General features: G+C 39.9%; 1 protein-coding gene across 1 annotated transcript in view; it reads left to right on the top strand.

Moving 5' to 3' along the window:
- Positions 1 to 18,648, top strand: part of ift172 (intraflagellar transport 172) — a 59,755-nt gene that overhangs the window by 24,327 nt on the left and 16,780 nt on the right. Inside the window, exons 23-39 of the mRNA XM_008281621.1 lie at positions 756 to 834; positions 991 to 1,111; positions 1,622 to 1,766; positions 4,477 to 4,566; positions 4,812 to 4,909; positions 5,574 to 5,709; positions 7,719 to 7,835; positions 9,145 to 9,287; positions 9,701 to 9,794; positions 10,167 to 10,231; positions 11,245 to 11,425; positions 11,607 to 11,716; positions 14,022 to 14,151; positions 17,151 to 17,249; positions 17,353 to 17,462; positions 17,709 to 17,772; positions 18,175 to 18,261. Coding sequence (XP_008279843.1) covers positions 756 to 834; positions 991 to 1,111; positions 1,622 to 1,766; positions 4,477 to 4,566; positions 4,812 to 4,909; positions 5,574 to 5,709; positions 7,719 to 7,835; positions 9,145 to 9,287; positions 9,701 to 9,794; positions 10,167 to 10,231; positions 11,245 to 11,425; positions 11,607 to 11,716; positions 14,022 to 14,151; positions 17,151 to 17,249; positions 17,353 to 17,462; positions 17,709 to 17,772; positions 18,175 to 18,261 — 1,869 coding nt within the window. The remainder of the gene's footprint in view (positions 1 to 755; positions 835 to 990; positions 1,112 to 1,621; positions 1,767 to 4,476; positions 4,567 to 4,811; positions 4,910 to 5,573; positions 5,710 to 7,718; positions 7,836 to 9,144; positions 9,288 to 9,700; positions 9,795 to 10,166; positions 10,232 to 11,244; positions 11,426 to 11,606; positions 11,717 to 14,021; positions 14,152 to 17,150; positions 17,250 to 17,352; positions 17,463 to 17,708; positions 17,773 to 18,174; positions 18,262 to 18,648) is intronic.

Genomic DNA, 18,648 nt, shown 5'->3' with positions numbered 1-18,648 from the left:
GGTGACATCTGTTAGCTAAAGTTTTCACCCATAAACAGTGGTTCAAATGTATGGATTTCACAATGCATATCTTGAAAGGCCGTTTTCTCAGAAAAAAAAAAAAATTTGTGGCAGTATCTCCTGATTTTTCAAAAAAAGACAGATACCAAATCCCCTTGATAGAAATCTTTATTTAGTATGTCAACAAAATGAAACACGAATTTTAAACCTGGCTTTATCCAGTGTTCAGATTTATGTTCTGGAAATGTATGCAAATTAGCACATATTTAGGTACAATAACATGTCATTTGAATACTTTAACATAACATTTTAGAAAACTTAGAATACAAAAATAAATGCAATCAACTGAGGAAAGTTTCATGGTGATATCTATTGCACTGTAAAGTGTTAGATGGGACTGAGTTCAAGTTATTCCACACCAAAATGGGAAAATAATTTGCTCTGGATCTGGCTTTGGTCATTTTCTTGTTTTGGAACAGAAAAGGGCTCAAGCACAAACTGTTGTCAGAAGCATCATGACCAAGACATGAAAAGCAGTCCCAGATTACAAAAATAGAAGACTGTGTCCATATACTTTTTACTATACAATATGCATTCTCAGCGACAGATCCCATGCATAGCAAAATGTGTTTGAGAAACACAGAATGAGAAAAGTTCCATATATTGCAGGCGAGAAGAACTAATTCTAATATATTTGATTTGCATATAGTACAAATAGTTTTTCTGATGAAAGGATTTATGTCTGTTTGAACCAGGCAGGAGATCTGTACGAGAAGATCAGGAACAACCAGAGGGCTTTGGAGTGCTACTGCAAAGGAGGTGCTTTCAGGAAAGGTGAGACTGTTATGTAGCATGTTGAAACCTGCTTCACAGCTTCTGTTTTGTGTGATTTGGGGGTACATCTATGGCAATGCTCCAATCTTGTGCCAAGTGTTTTGCTATTTAGTAGACATATCTAAGGATAAAGTTTCTCCTTCCTGCTTCGTGTAGCGGTGGAGCTGGCTCGCATCGCCTTCCCTGCCGAGGTGGTGAAACTGGAGGAGGCCTGGGGAGACTACCTCGTCCAGCAGAAACAGATGGACGCTGCCATCAACCACTTCATTGAAGCAGGGTATGTGGTGTAGAGGAGGGATGGAGGGAGAGGAGGGAAGAGACAAAGATATGGACAGATGGAGAGGAGGAAAGATGACACATAAAAAACAATCCAACAGAGATGGCCAACAATTCTTTAAATCATCACCAGGACCACGATAGAGAGTTGAGAAGAGCTATCTTTAAATATGGCTATGTTAATGCCCAAAAATACCAAATAATGACAGGTAATCAGCGCCCAGATTTCCTATTTTCTCCAAGCTAAAAAAAAATAATTTCGACTGTGGGATGCTAAAAGACTCTACAGGATCTAAGGTATTAAAAATACCTCTTGTGTTGATCATTTCTATAGCCAGTAAAGTTTTAAGCAGTACCTACACTTAGCTAAGTGCTGTCTAACTAGTTCGATGGAGGAACTTAATCAGCATCAACAGTACAATCTACAATTCAGAGATTTCATTCAGTTTCATGGATGCACAAACCAGTCGCACATCAGCACGCTAAAATGTTTATTTCGTTTTTCTCTTAGCTGCTCCCTGAAAGCGATCGAGGCGGCCATCGCAGCTCGTCAGTGGAAGAAAGCCGTCCATATTCTGGAGTTACAGGAGGACCCATCGGCGGGGAAATACTACGTGAAGATAGCTCAGTACTACACCTCCATGCAGGAGTATGAGGTGAGAGAGGAGGAGCAAGGTAGAGGATAAAAAGCAGAACATAGATGAAGAAGGTAAAGAAATGGTAAGAGGAGTGGGGGGTAATTAGCTGTTAGATAACTGATCGGTAACCTCTCAGTGATAATAGCTAAACAGATAAACACTCTGCTTTATAAATCACTTTATACCTCCTCCAGTGTGGGTTTTCTGTTCACCAAGAGGTGCAAGGATTTTAAAAAAAGAGGTGTGTTCTGGCTCAGTACCCTAAAATAAAGTGTATTTTTCACTGGAGGCACCAAATATTTCTGGCGTACTTCTCTTGGTCCATTTTCTGATTCCTCTGTTTCAAATGATAGATTGAGTTGTTTGGGATCCGTGTAACTCGTGGGAGTTCTTAGTTCAATTTGCACCACCAAAATGAATCAAATGAAAAATGGATTTGAAACTTTAATTATCCATCTTTTTTTTTTTATTACTTCACAAATGGATAATAGTCTCTCAGTTTAATTTTTTAATTGTTCACATTTGAGTTGAATTAGATTTTTGGGCAGAAATGAAAAATGACTCAATATTCTAAATTTCCACTTGTGTGTTTTGTGGTTGGACTGTTCCATTAGCGCTGGGTGAAGAGCCTACAGCCAGCCACGAACACGACGATAATTTATCGGCTACCTTGTTTTAGGAGGGTTTGAAGATGTATGAGAACATTACTCATATGCTGCAGCCATACACCAGTGGAGGCCTGTTGTTATTATGGCTACTCCTATTTAAAATAGTGTAGTATTATCACCCTCCATTTATTACAAACAGTAGATTATTATAGCATTTTAGTTATTCCTCACCCATAGTAGAGCCAGTAAACTATTGCACGGTCAGTGGCTGGCTGTAGGGTCTGCCCGGAGCTAATGGTACAGTCCAACCACTGGCCTTAAACACAAATTGTCACTTTGAATGATAAAGTGCTTTAAAATAAATAAATAAATAAATAAAAACAAATCAAGCAACTGAAACTTGAAAAATTAAAAATTGAACTTAGTGACAACTATCCATTTGTAAAGTAATCAAATAAAGTGCATAGCAATGTATTTTAATGGTACAAATTGAACTTATAACTACAGTATTACATGGACCATTTGACTGGCTTAAACAGGTTGTGCAATGAGACAAGGAGTACATGTAAAGAGAAACATTAATCATTAAAGCTACACCAACAAACATATTTGATATTACCAATCCATTTAGTGACTGTATGTATGGTGGTGTAATCAGGTGTTGCTCACGTTGACAAACTTACAGAGCATTTTTACTTCAATTTTATGACCCATAGTGTTTCTGTTTTTGTTCTCTCTAAGTGCGCTCATCAGCTTCGTATCCAGCAGCAAGGAGTCACTTTCACTGATAGAGAAAAAAAAATCCTGATGGATGCTAGACAAAGTCAGGCATTAGCGGGTTTACAGTGGAACCAAAAAAATATTTGCTCTTTAGATGATCAGAGACGTGACTCCAACTGATTTCTGACGTTGTTCTTCGTCTGCTGCACGTGGACACAGAAAAGTTTCTTTTTCCAAATATGCCAAACATGTTAGCAGTGGTCACCTAACTTGACTCTGTGAGAATCACTTTGACCTATTTCCCTAATAATGTTCTTATTTTATGCTAAATGTACGTACCTGTCAGTGTGTTTAGGTCAGCATATGAGTTTGGTTTTGCTCCTCACAGGACAGTGAGCTGGAGACAGCCAGAGGGATAAAGTAGGCTGTGACATTTTGCCACTGGCAATTAATTTCTGCACCTCTCTCAGGGATATGTGCAGTCACTCATGACACACGCATATATACACACACAAGGTCAGGAGGCAGTTTCAACGCTTGCGTCGTCTCTGTGGACGTCGTGGGCTGCGTTTGCTCGAGGGCGCTTTGGCAAAAATGACAAGTTTGGTGGCTGTAACAACAATTTTAATAAACACCAAAAATACACGAGTGTTGAGAAGGAGAAGATAACGAGAGAAATCTGGTACAAATACAAAGAGGAGAGATGATGGTGGCGAAGCGCAGTGTGCTGTGCTTATTCTGATGAGCTCAGCTGAGCCAAACAGCCTCCACAGACTGCCAGCCTCTGAAAATAGCAGCCTATTTCAGTCAGATTGCTCTATGGGCATATTCACAGAAAGTAATTAAGATAACAAGCTCTTTGCTCTCCAACTTGTGGAAGTTGCAGGAAAGTGAAATTCAGTGCAAACTATAAACAATGAGGAAGCGCACACCTGTGATATCTATAGAAAAAGTATCCCAGAAAAACAATGACTAGACATTTTTTAATCAGAATGGCAAACAACCAGTTGAAGCCAGTGTTATGACAGATTCCTTTGCCTTTATGTAGCAAAAATCTATTCACGGTAAAGCGGTAGGCGCTTCCTTTTGTCTTCGCTCAAATCTCTCCTAAATGCTTTCACTATCTGTTACACACTTTGGCAAGAAATCTCACTACTCTTTATGTTATTAGTGTAGTTATCTGTTCTTAGAGCTGTTTTCTAATTGCTTTTTTGTTTCTTTACACAGCAGAAACGTTTTTTCAGCACATTCATTTGCTGTGATTAAATATAATGAATTTAGGTAAAGTTTTTATAGTTTCAGGTGTGCATTAAAAGTTTGTAAAATAATATGAAATCTAAGTATTTTGGAATATAATGTTGTTGCCTATCGTATGTATGTTGTTTCTTAATGGCCTGCAGGTGGCAGAGCAGCTGTTTGTGAAAGGAGGTCACATTAAAGATGCCATAGACATGTACACCACAGCAGGACGCTGGGAGGAGGCTCACAAGGTCAGTGTGGACACACTCAAACAATTCAATGTATTTAAGGGACCAAAGTTTCAGAGTTTGAGTTCTGTTTCAACTCTTATGAACCTTCACATTACACAGACTCTTCCTGGAACATGTATTTATGCATGTTGCAGCCCTAATATCAAGTTTAATGATAATTGCACCAGACTGATTTCCCCCCCAAGCTATGAGTCTGACTGTACGAGTTAATAAGGCTGTTGTTGTTCGATGTGTTTTGTATACAGCTGGCAGTGGAGTGTATGACAGAGGAGGAGGTGATGGCTCTGTACATCAGCAGAGCTCAGGAGCTGGAGAGAGACGGGAAGTTCAAGGAGGCTGAGCGGTAAATGCAAAACAGCACATTCCTGCTAGTTTGTCACATGATTGGCTGCTGGAGGCAAAGAAGGTAGTTTTGTCCTTTACTGCATGGAAAAAGGCACCTGTGCTGTATTTGCGGATTTAACGCTAACAGGGACATACTCCAAGACTGGCATTTTATTCTTTAAACTTATTTTACTCTAAGAGATTTTACCTTGGTTCAAGTACAGTCTGGGAAATTACCTCAGAGGTTTTTAGATTCTTTTTGAAAAGGAGAAAATAGAGATCTGTTTTAGAGAAGTAGCGTGACACCAGGTAACAAACGCATTCGCACATCTGCGATACTTGGTTTGATCCTCTTTAATCTAATCAACAATCACTGTATCATCAGCAAATTGTAAGTTGAAAACAACAGACGTGTTCGCCCTACATTCATTTGTAGAGAGTAAACAAGACTGAAGAGTGAGGCAAACTAACATAACGACATCCGAGTTAATCTGTGATCTTAATTACAGCGGGATAAAAACAATGTCAAATGCAAGTAGCGTCGTTTTTATTCTTATTTTTTAATTGCTTTCAAATGAGAAGATGGTAACTCAGACCTCTGTCCTTTTTACTTACATCAAAAGTGGACAGAATATCCTCTAATGGTGGCCTGAGTTTGTGTGTGTGTGTGTGTGTGCACACAGGCTATTTGCTACGGTGAAGCAGCCTGACCTTGCCATTACCATGTACAAGAAGAACCGGATGTTTGATGATGTTATTCGTTTGGTGGCCAAACATCACCCCGAGCTGCTGACTGAGACCCACGTCCACCTGGCCAAGGTACAACACACTGCAGTGCAGTCTGTGGAGGAGTGGGCTGATTATGGAGTTTTAACACCAGCACTGATCACAAGAAATGAAGTTGATGTCCTGAAAGTTCAGGACTTAATTAGCCTGATATTTTAATTGAATTGCCATGCTGCTTCACCTCTTGCATTCACATTAGCTGGTTTCTTTTTGGGAAATCAGTCAACACAGAAGCTGCTAGGAGCAGTGAACTTAAAGGATCAGTTCACAGTCTCTCTTCAAACAATAGCCAGGTTCTCATATGAACATCGAAACAGGTTTTCTTGCAGTAATCCTTCCTCCTGCTCCATACTTCCACAGTCCCCATGCTGTGAAAAATGTATTCACAACTTTATCTAAAGCTAATATTTAGAGCTTCAGCCATCTGAGTTGGACAACTGGCTATCTTCTGACGTTATGGTCTTTTTGGTATTTAATTTCCTTGCTAAGCCACAATGGAAGGATGGTACCAAAGACAGGGATTTCACACAAAGCGGACACTAACTTTGGACAACAGACTGCTGAAGCCTCATGTTAACTTCAGATAAACTTTCAGTTACACTTTCACATAGCCCAGGGTGACAAAGATAGCACTTTAGTACACATACGGTTAAGTTACACACACACATAAAGCAGTCTTGGTCTGCTATACGTATCATTGCAGAAAAACAAATATCAGCCTAGATGTCCTTTAAGTTACGTCCCAGTCTTTTAATTTTACTTGACACCTCTACATTGAGTCACTTGACTCCATTGCTCACTGACTGGACCTCAGCTGTCCTCATGCTGAAGCAAAATCTTCTAGTCAAGCAATGAAAAGCCTCTTCTGCCCCACCACCATCTCTGTGGCACACTCCACACGTAGATTATTATGTCGGCTGCTTGCTATGTTTTGTAGTGAATACATTTTCTAGCATGATTGCAAACGAAGAATCAGTTCAGCAAGTGAAATCTTCTCTTGATTCCCTTACTATTGTCCTAAGAATGACCTAAAAGACTGATCCTTTAACATTTTTCACCACAATGAAAGAAACATCCTGACTCGAAGGCTGTTATTTGTATTTGTGGATTTAACAACAACCCGTATGGCTGCATCAGTCGTCCAAGATTTTAGCCACACACCCTTTTCTGTCACTTCTTTTCACGTCTGTAACTAACAAGATGAAGAATTATTAGGAAAGTAAAAGCTCATTGTGGCAGTTAAATTACATCTACGTATTTTGCCTATTTAGTCCTTGTAGACGAGGAAAGGAGCTCCAAGGGTATCAGCAACAAAAATACAACATCTTCGGATTCTTGTAGCTCATGTGATACCATTCTGAAAGTGAAAAAGGACTGTCCTATGGTTGGTGCCATTCCTCCACCGCTCAGCAGTATTCAAGCAGCAGTGGATGAGATTTGTCAATTGAAAAGCTCTCACAGGCTCAGATGACGTTCCAGTTCGGGCTTCGCTACAGCTGTATCCATGTTTTGTTCTGGAGGTCTGGATCTGAGACTATTCTGTTTCTAGTGTAACAGTAGACAAATGAGTGTTCACAGTTTTGTGGCTGTCCAATTATCTTGTGAAAATGGCCTTACAGTGCTTTGTACTCGAACAATAATTAACTGAGAGCTTTCCTCTGAATTACAGAATTTTGAAGCCCATAGTGAGCCATTCATCAGTGTCCACGCTGAGACCACACACAAACTTACTTTTCAACCTTTTAATCATGTCCAGATATCGTTGCTTTCAAACTTGAAGTCTCTGAGCTCCAAATAGTAGCGGCAAATACGATTGTTAAGAAATCCAATAACCTTGCATCACTGAACGCTTTCAATTTTGTCAGCAGTTTTGCTTTTTGCTTTGTTAAAAACTTGGGAAAGGGATCACTACAGGGACATGAATTATGCTTCTCAATTACATTCTAGCTCTAATTTAGTGCCCTTGTTATATACTGTCAGTGTGGTTTCTGTATGTGATGTCTAAGTGATGTAAATATGTATGGCAAATGTGCTTTTTGTAGGAGTTGCAAGCTGAATCCAGGTTCTCAGAGGCAGAGTACCACTTCATGGAGGCTGAAGAGTGGAAGGCTGCTGTCAACATGTACAGAGGCAACGATATGTGGGAGGATGCATACAGGGTATAGACGCCATATTTGTTTTGTGTGCTCGCTAGTTGCTAATCCCATTACACGTCTAAGATACTGTAAAGCAAGGTAAAGCCTAATAGCTCGCCCACACAGCACATGCTTTCTGCACCATACTGTCCCTCTGCAATAACTGTCTATCCATTTTATGGGTGAACGGTAAACGACACCGCTGATATGTCAGTTACACACCACCAAAGTTGACTGTATGGACTTCCAGAGATCACTGCATTTATTATTACAAATTACTAAAACAAATACACAACTTTAGGTGGCTTAGGATGTTTTAAAGTGCCCTTTGACCTCTGACTATGTGACACCATGTGCATATTTAGCATCAAAAAAGACAAACAGATCTAAGTGTAAGTAAAACATTCAAACTAGAAGTTGTGCTGTAATCACATGACACAGAACAGGACAAATTAAATATATGATATACTGTTTCTGTAGTGAATTCTGTCAAATTATATGAAGTGTAAACTGTATTTCATTTATAAATATTGCCCATTTTAAGTCATTTAAGCTAAAAACCCCACTGGTAGATTTGAAAGACATTTGTGGTTTCTTTAAAATGGCCAAAATTACACCATTTATCCGCAAGAAAGTGTAACAACGGAAAGATTTTCAACTTTTTGACTGTTTATGTGATAATAAAAGCTGTTTGCACCAGATCCTATAAAAAAAAAAAAAGCAACTAAGAATGCTGCACTTCTTGGCACAACTGAAAAGCCCTGATTGAATTAGCAACGACCAACAATCCCTTGACAAAAGTTCTAGGACTTCTCGACTTCTTGAGTGAACTGCAGGCTGTGTTTACAGAGAGAGCAGAGAGAAGATGACAAGAGAGATTTAGGAGTAAATAAAACATTATGAATCAGTAAAATGAATTCAACATTGCTGAAAAATTATATACAGAGAAGCAACGTGTCAGCATTTGTCATAAGATACAGTCAGCATGGTGAAATATGGAGGGTGGCGTTGATGTGCAGAGTGGTGTGAAAAACGCCAGCTTTGTAGAGGATGTAAAAATGGATGTCGGCCTTGTCATATAGCTTATTTGTAGCAAACAGAACCCCAATTTCTCTCCTAGTGTCAATGAAACATGTGGGCACTTGGAAATGCTGTACATGTTGATTCCATCCATTCATCCATTATCTAGACACCGCTTAATCCTCATGAGGGTTGCGGGGGGGCTGGAGCCTATCCTAACTGACTTAGGGTGAAGGCAGGGATGTTGGTTCCAGTTTTTTCATTTTTGTAAAACAAATAAGTGAAAAAATGTTACTTTTTTGTATAAATGCAGGTGGCAAAGAGCCATGGAGGTGCCGGTGCCCAGAAGCAGGTGGCCTACCTGTGGGCCAGAAGCCTAGGAGGAGAGGCTGCCGTCAAGCTGCTCAACAAGTTTGGCCTGCTGGACTACGCCATTGAATCTGCTTCAAATAACTTGTGAGCATCACCACAACACACAAACCCGACATCCAGTGTGGTTACGTTTCATTTACTCACATTTTCCGTTTGATGTGACTCATTTAAGATCTTAACAGGATATGTCAGACCCTGTTGAGAAGTCTTCCCTCATTCAGGAGGGTTTTATTAGTTGTTCAGACTAGAAGGAACTCTGTAGAATATATCTCCATCAAATATTTGCTCCTTAAAATAAGGTCTCGCAGTCATGACACTTAGTAAGTCCCACAGTGTACATTTTTGCAATTTTTCCAGGCTAAATATGTCAGGAGAAAAGCAAAAGTAGCCAATTTCTAATGCAGAGCATGTGCTAGCCTTTTCAAGCTCTCTATTGAGTCATGTTCTGAAGCCATCCATCCATCTAAATGTATATAAACATTTCCTCTTCTCTCCAGCTCATTTGACTTTGCCTTTGACTTGGCCCGGCTTTCATGTAAGGAAAAGATTCCTGAGATCCACCTCAAGCATGCCATTTACCTGGAAGATGAGGTAAAGCCACTGCAGCTCCACTACATCCAGTCACCTCTCTATCCATATACATACCAAAATCAAGTGTATATGCATGTGGATATTTACTATACAACCACAGTGTGTTCAAAGTGCGCTCAGTTTCCTTCATCTAAGCAGCAGTCAGAAAGTCAAAGGCCTTGTTTACAACCTGGGTCAGATTATATTTTCAACAAGCTATGTTGTTTCTCTTATGATCAGTGCTCTAAATTTGATCATCCATTACTGCTGCTAAGTAACATTCCTAATACTGAGGGTCTGCTCATACCTTCTCTCACTGAGAATGTTGAAGTCACTGCTTGCCCAGTACAATTTAAGTAGCCTCAATCCTGAATTCTGTCATTGTTTTATCAGGGAAAGTTTCCTGAGGCCGAGGTGGAGTTCATTAAAGCGGGGAAACCCAAAGAAGCTGTGTTCATGTAAGTACTGGAGGTGATGATTTCCTCACCATGCTAACACATTCAGCTCAGTGTTGCTGTCAGCTGTGCACAGGTTGATGGAACTTGAGCAGTAGAGGTACATTCAGTCAAGTGTTGTACTTTCTGTCAGTACAGATTTAAGGTACTATTTACTTTACAAATTAGGATTTTACTTACAAAACACATGAGGAGGTTGTAATGTATGGTGTTTGGTACAGGTTAAGAATCCTACGGTGTATACTAGTAGAACTAAAATGATTAGTTGATTCATTTATAAGTCAGTTGACTGAAAACAAGTTCAGAAACTATTCGGACAATTGCCATTTAGTCATTTTATTTGTTTGTTCAATAGTTGGACTAAACAAAACTCCTCTGTTATCAATCTACTTTTTTCTAAAGTTATATACGATGAAGTAATCAGTTGATGGCAAATGGGTAAACTAATCTGTATAGAAATCCGTAATGGGTTATTTATTCAATTTTATTAAAGGTTCCCAATAAAGATTTAAAAAAAGCTCCACCTCAGCCAATTGCACCACATTGATGCAGAAGTAATCTAATCACATACAATAGTTTCAGTAACTGGTGCCATTTTGATGTGGGTACATGAGGTCAGCGCTGACGGCTGATGGGGGTTCTAGTGTTCATTCACTTGTAATGGTCAAGAACTTAACTCAGCAGTCTCTATAAATTATAGAGACTGCTGAGTTAAGTTCAATATTAAGTATTTAAGTAATTAAGTGTGCTACCTGTTTATATAATATAAACAAGTTGTGCACACTCAGGCCATTGCTCAAAGCATTACCATATGTTTTTACATTGATTTGTAGCCTTCTGTGTCACCTTTGCTTTTACGTCATGTCAAGGAAGCCCAATTTATTCAATGTCCTCGTCCCTTTTCTAGGATTTAGTGAAAGACATTTAGGAAAATGTACAAAGGATTTAGACTAATCCTAAAAAAGCTCATTTTTAGGTTTTGTTTCCTGGGCATGTGTGTGTATGAACTGTTCCAGGTACGTCCACAACAAGGACTGGGCCAATGCGCAGCGGGTGGCTGAGGGCCACGATCCAGAGAGCGTGTCTGAGGTTCTGGTCGGCCAAGCCAAGTTCTGCTTTGAACAGAAAGATTTCCAAAAGTCTGAAGCCTTCCTGCTCCGAGCGCAGAGACCTGAACTGGCGGTTAAATACTACAAGGTAACTCCAAGAACCAAACTGGTTTTAGAAACCAAAAAACATGAAAAGAATGGGCTTTACTTTACAGACACTTCCCTTAAATTGGCAGGTTTTACAATCACATCATGGGTTTTGAATGACTACTTTATGGTCAGATGTTCTTTTGTTTATTCCATCTCTGTTGCATATTTGTGTCTATCAGGATGCAGACATGTGGAGTGATGCCATGCGCATCTGTAAGGAGTATCTTCCCAACAAGCTGTCCATGCTCCAAGAGGAGTACGAGAGCGAGACTTCCAAGAAGGGAATCCGGTGAGATGAAGCCTGACAAATACAAGAAATCAAAATGCCTAATTGTCTGTGATGTTGACTTGAAATGGTCATTAGTTTTATCTTTGTTTTCAGTTTTCTTATTTTGCCCATGGCACACTAAAATTTAAAGAAAGCCCTGCCTAAATGACAAGAAAAGCATTCACTGAAGCTAGATCTTGATGTCGTGACAACAGCAGATGTCAAAAGCCTTTCAACTGGACTCATCATTATTTGTGCGACATTACTTTAACAGAGTCCGATCACATGAACAGCTCTCCTCTGCTGTGTCTCTGTCTGTTTACTTCGACTTTTAAACAGACTCAAATCACCACAAACTCACTATGAACCTTTTGTAGCTTCCCCTCACCAGCCCACCAACATAATCTATGCACAAAGAGTCGGTTTGATGCTTTATTAAAACACAACTCACATGTTATCCCAAATTGAAACTCCCAACAAGGAACAGCTCGTTAGCTAGCAAACCAGCAGCATGCAGCTCTTATCCTTCTCCCATCGCTTCTCCCGCTTTAATGACTTGTGGGGGGAAAACATCAAAAGTTACCATTGGAAACGAATGAAAAAGAGGGTTAAAGAGAGAAAATGCTGAATTATTCGTGCAGAGTTAACAGCTCAGGCTTCAGACAAGTGCAAGTCTTCGCATTTCGTATGGGCATGTGCAAACCCGTGATGATAGATGATCCCTTCAGCTCAAGTGAACGCAGGTTTAATCTCACTGACATGTGAGCTCGTGACAAAGTCAGAGATTATTAACAAGAAAGAGGTGGAGAGAAGTAAATATTGTATGTTAGGTGATTTTGAGGGTGAACTGTGGACACGATTCCTGCCAGGAAATGTGATCTCTCTGTCCAAACAGAGAAAGTCATGCTCTGTCACAACATTAAAACCACTGGCAGGTGACGTGACAAACATTGATTATGTTGTTGCAATGGGATCTGTCAAGAGGTGGGATATATTAGGCAGCAACTGAGCAGTCAGTTTTTGAAGTTGATGTGTTGGAAGCAGAAACAATGGGCAGTGTGACTGTCTAAGAGACTTTGACAAGGACTGGATTGTGATGGCAAGACAACTGGGTCAGAGCATCTCCAAAATGGCAGACGTTGGTTGGTGGTTATGGTATGCAGTAGTTTAGTACCTACCAAAAGTGGTCCAAGGAAGGACAGTAGGTGAACCAGCGACAGCGTCCTGGGTTTCCATCACTCAATGATTCATGTGGGGAGTAAAGGCAGCCATTATGGTGCGATTCTACAAAAGCACCTGTAGCACAAACTGCTAAAATTCTTAATGCTGGCAACGATGGTAAGTGTCTAAATACAAAGTGTCTATGCTGGAGTGGAAGAAGGTGTCCTGGTCTGATGAATCACATTTTCTTTTGCATCATGTCGTAAAAGAAAATGTGATTCATCAGATCCAGGTAGCTGGATGAGGAACAAGATAGCAGCAGTGTGCACGATGGGAAGATGGCAAACCAGTGGGATGCTCTGAGCAACGTTTTGCTGGGAAACCTCGGGTCCTGCATTCATGTGGATGTTACTTTGACATGTAGCATCTACATAGACATTGTTACAGACCGTGTACACTTCTTCATGGAATGTTTTGAGCAACATAGTGAAGAGTTCAAGGTGTTGACTTGGCTTCCATGTTTCCCCAATCTAATTCAGCGTCTGTGGAATTTGCTAGAAAAACAAGTTCAATCAACAAAGGTCCCACCTTGCAGCTTCCAGGACTTTAACGATCTTGTGCAGTCAATGTGTTGGCCGATCAGAGCTGTTATAGCTACACGAGGGAGACCTACACAATATTACACAGGTGGTTTTATTGTTGTGGCAATTTAGTGTGTTTTTCCTACAAAAACTGAAGCCCAACTGGAGGGAAAATAGTTGTGTTTATCCCATTTTAAAGGCTTTGTTATCAAACCAGTAAGAAAGAATAGTTCTTTATTAAAAGCCATGGAAACATGACAGACACTTTGTACTGTCGCTGCAATGGGGATGCTGAATGAATCTGTTTGTTGTTGGAAACTGATTGCTGAAGAATTTGGCTTAGTCTGAGAAGTATTGTGTTTATTTACAATGTAAACAACATATATTTTTTGACATTTTTATTGAGTATCTTTTTTCGTCAGTTTTCCTCCTTTTCTTTGGAAGTTTTACTCTTTTAGAAGGACAAGACCATGTTTGGTTGTACACCGAAAATTTAAATCAAAGAAAGAGTTTCTCAAATGAACCTTAAATGCAATGAATTTGTTTATGCGTCACGATGTGACTGTGTGTGTTTGTGGTTTCAGGGGTGTGGAGGGTATTCTGGAGCAGGCCAGGGAGTGGGAACAGTCAGGTGAATACTCCCGGGCCGTTGAGTGTTACCTGAAGGTGAAGGACGACACCAACACGGCCCTGATGGAGAAGTGCTGGATGAAGGTGAAAGTCAACCCCCTTTTCTGACTGCGTACAAGATTTTTACACTTTCTTCATCCAGCATAAATACAGCTCACAGATTTGTTAGTGATTTTTAAAAAGTTGAAATGTATGCTTGACTTATATTCACATGTAGCCCCTGCAGAACTGAAAAACCTGAGAGAAAATCAACAGAGAAGAATAGAGCTCCTAAGAAATATGACAACTATTTTTTTAAATCTTAAAATAATGATTTTCATACAGAAAACTAAGTAGTAAGTTCAAATATAACAAGGAGTGCACAGAAACCTCACTGGTTGGGGCTTTTTCCATCCCCTGTTTGTCTCTACTTTCCAGTAACAGTATGAAATGTCCATTTAGATGCTTAAAAAAGGAATACACAGCGTGGATATTACCACAAAAAATGTAATACTCAAACCTAGCAGCTATGGAGCATTCCCATGAAATAACTTATGCTTTGCCTTTGATTGATCTGAACAGTTACTGTATTGGCCCTGTCAAGTTCTGATAAGAGAAACACTGCAGATCATGCAGAAAGAAGGGAACACGTGAGACTTTACATGATGCATTTAGTGCTCATTATTAAAAGGCCCCTCTCAGACAGCATCCAGCTGCTGTCTGTGAGCACAGTTGCAGCTCTGCCTGGCAGTGACATGTGAAGCTGTGACTGGGCACTGTGGTGCTGGAAAGTTTCAGTTTGGACTCCCATCAGTCCATATTCAGCCAGACTGTGTACAAATGGAGGAAATTCAAGAACAGTGTTCCCACCCCAGGAGTGCTGTACCAACAAAGATCAATCAAAGAGCAAGGTGTGTAATAGTCACAAAGTAACTCAGGGTACCTATAGTTAACAGCTAAAGGCCTCTCTCACATTGACTGATTTCAATGTTCACGAGTCCACCATCAGAAGAACACTGAACAACAATGGGCTGCATTTCAAAATAGTAATAATAATTGATCAGATTTATAAAGCGCTTTTCTCGGCACTCATAGAAGCTTCACACTATCAATTATTCATTCACATACATTCATTCCGGTGGTGGTAGCTACGATTACAGCCACAGCTGCCCTGGGGCAGACTGACAGAGGCATGGCTGCCATTCTGCTCCTACGGCCCCGCTGACCACCACCTCAAACAGTCCATTCATACGCATTCACACCAGGCAAGGTGGGTGAAGTGTCTTGCCCAAGGACACAACGACCATGACACAGGTTATAGGGCAGAATTGAACCGCCGACCTTCCGATCATTGACCAGCTCGCTCTACCACCTGAGCCACAGCTGCCCCAATTCAGAGCTGCAAATAGAAGGACACTGCTATTGCCAAAAGAGGACATATCTGCCTGTCTGCAGTTTGCTAAAGATCATTATTTGGGCCAGAATAGCTTGCATCATGAATAGAAAAATGAACTCAGAATTATATGCAACTTATCAGGGAAAATGGCGTGACATTTGTCTGTAAACTGAATCTCTGGAGAAGGTGTGTCATGCAGCAGGACAACCCTAAGCACACAAGTGATTGCAGCAAAAAATGGGTCAAGAAGAATAAGTCAAGGTTTTGGAACGTCAAAATCTTGAGTGTTGTGGTAGAACCTGAAGTGGGTTCGTGTGAGGAAACCCACCAACAAACAGGATTTTCTGTGCAGTAGAATGAGCTAAAACTCTTCCAAGCTGATGATCAGGACTTATCAGCAGTTTGTGGCAGTTCTTGTTACACAAGGAGTCACACCAGATACTGAACGTAAAGGTTCACATATTTTTGCCCTTCACATTTTTGTCTCCTCCACTTATTTTGTACCATTTTATCTAATTTTAGAACTTGTGTGAAAATGTAGTTATGTTGTATTTATGCAAAAATAGAGAAACCCATAACAGCAATGGGTCAGTCTGCATGATCACAGCCAAAGTCGGTCAGTAAGAGAGCTGGTGAGGTAGCTCCTCTAGTTTTCTTTCTTAATAAATGGTACTGACGTGTTGCTGGCAGACACAGCTGTGGGCAAACTGACTCATTGTAGTCATAACCAACAGAGGTCCACCACAGAATACAGGCTACTGTGTCAAAACATACACAGTGTTTCTCTTAAAGAGTACTGAAATTGACTGACTGTCATATAAGCAAAAACATCACACCAGTCAAGTTTACCAATTAGCCATTACGTTCAAATTCAACACTGTAGCGCGTGGATGACAGAGTAGAAATGTTTGACACTGATGGTGGTGGAGGGGAAAGGTCACCGTGTCACCAGCGTCAATAGAAGTCCTCCTTCTGGGAGCGTGCACATACACAGCTAACACAGTGTGTTATTGACTTAAGTGCTATGGAGATCACATCATTTGAAATTTGAATGTTTGGTCTCACGTTGTTGCTAAAGGAAAGGTCGTGGGGTCTCAGAGATCTATAGTTTTTTCTCCCGGAGGGAGTTTGATTAACCAAGAAAATGTTGCGTCAGCATGAGTGACAGACCAGGAGTTACTCTCATTTGAGTATCGAACGTTTGATCTCCTGGTGGTGTTTGAGGAAAGATCACAGGGTCACCAGAATCAATACGTTTCCTTCCTGGAGTGAGCCTGAAAATGCCCGTTAACCTTTATTCCAATTACTTGTTTTCAAGGCAGCATGTACATTGGATGGACTGAGGCAAACCTCAACCTCTACTGCTCTCCAGAACCATCAGTAGTCCAATGTTATAGCTACTTTTTGTGCATGTAGAAGAATCAGCAAATTTATAGATGCCAAAGTTCACACCAAAGAAAGTAATTCTCTCCCTAAGAAAACACGAGTAGTTAAGCAAACAGATTACAAATATGGAATAAGAGAAATTGCTGAAAGTGTACAATTTGTCCTGACTCACTTAAATAACTTTTTTCTTTAAGATAAATAAAATTCTCGTATTAAAAAAAAAAAATAAAAATGCTCAGAGAAGTTAATTTTCTCTGCATTTTGTCTTCAAATGGAAAGGCCCTTTTTGTGTGTCATGTAAACCTAATCTGTGTGTTTCTAGGCAGCAGAACTGTCCATCAAGTTCCTGACTGGAGACCGAGCGGTGGAGGTGGTTCAGGTGGTCGGACCACGACTCACACAGCTGAGGAAGTTCAACGCTGTGGGTGAAAACACACATATGAGCACTGAAAAAAAAAACAAAAAAAATACAGGTTAAAATAAATGAATAGAGAAAATAATAAGTTGTGTTTTCTATTCTCAAGGCTGCTGAGCTCTACTTAAACCTGGACCTCATCAAAGAGGCGATCGATGTCTTTGTTGAGGGGGAGGAGTGGAACAAAGCCAAGAGAGTCGCAAAGGAGCTGGAACCGAGGTTTTAAAAACACTGTACACACAAACACTTGAGCACAGCGTAGTTATCACAGGCGACACCGTGACAAAGACAAGGACTCACACTGATTTCAAACTCCATATAGAAGCAACGAGAGGAACAGACACATGCTGGGTATCAATGCCACCTCTTATAAACACACTTAAATAGAAATACATGGAATTATCTCCAGTTTAGAATGATCAGTTAATGTATCTGTACTATATCTAATGACGGTGATTTTGGCAGGTATGAGGACTATGTGGACCAAAAGTACAAAGAGCACCTTAAGAACCAAGGCAAAGTGGAATCTGTAAGTACAAATATACACTCTGATACACACTGAAACTAAAAGCTGCTATTTTCTTTATGAACTATTGCATATATCTGGGAAATTACTATATTGCACAAGAAATAAATCAATCTAACATATGCATAAAAAAAACAGAAAAAAAAAATCTGCCTTTCATCCTGTAATAAAAAAGTATTTCGCAGAACAAAAGTTTGTTGTGTGAAATGACTTTACAATGATTGCTGTCTTTCTGGACCATTTCACTGCTATTCGGAGCCGCCCATGTGTCAGCGTTGTTTACTTTGCCGATGTCGTTTGACAAATACGAACGAAGCTAGATGGAAAATCTAATGGTGTAATTTCAAGTTTCACACTGTGTTTCGTGGAACTGAAAAGCTGTTTTTTTTTCTTCTGTGTGTTCAGCTGGTGGGTGTGGATGTCATGGCAGCTCTAGACTTGTACGCAGAAAGAGGCCAGTGGGAGAAATGTCTGGACACAGCATCCAAACAGGTACAAAACACATAATCAACCTGGTCCTTACTATTTAATATGATTTGGTGAGATTACAGAAAAAGATTAAAAATAAAATCCCAAGACTTAAACTAAAACAGTTTAAAGTCATGTATCACATTCATTTTTTTAAATGCCACCTGATAAAACTACTTATTCCAATATATGAGGGCAGTTTGTATTGGACTTACAGAGGTGCATGTTAGTATTTCTTTGGCAAAAAATTAGAGTTGTAGTATTTTCTTGCATATCATGAGACAATATTAGATGTTAAGATCATGTTTATGGGATTTATCTTATCATTCTTGTATTTATATAGCTATTTACTGTTGTGAAAAAAAGCATGTATGAGTGTTTTTATGTAAGCAAGGAAGGGACAATTCAGTT

This window comes from Stegastes partitus, unplaced genomic scaffold (genome assembly GCF_000690725.1).
Source record: "Stegastes partitus isolate 25-593 unplaced genomic scaffold, Stegastes_partitus-1.0.2 Scaffold239, whole genome shotgun sequence".
Classification (NCBI taxonomy): Eukaryota; Metazoa; Chordata; class Actinopteri; family Pomacentridae; genus Stegastes; species Stegastes partitus.
This window is presented reverse-complemented; position numbering and strand designations above follow the sequence as displayed.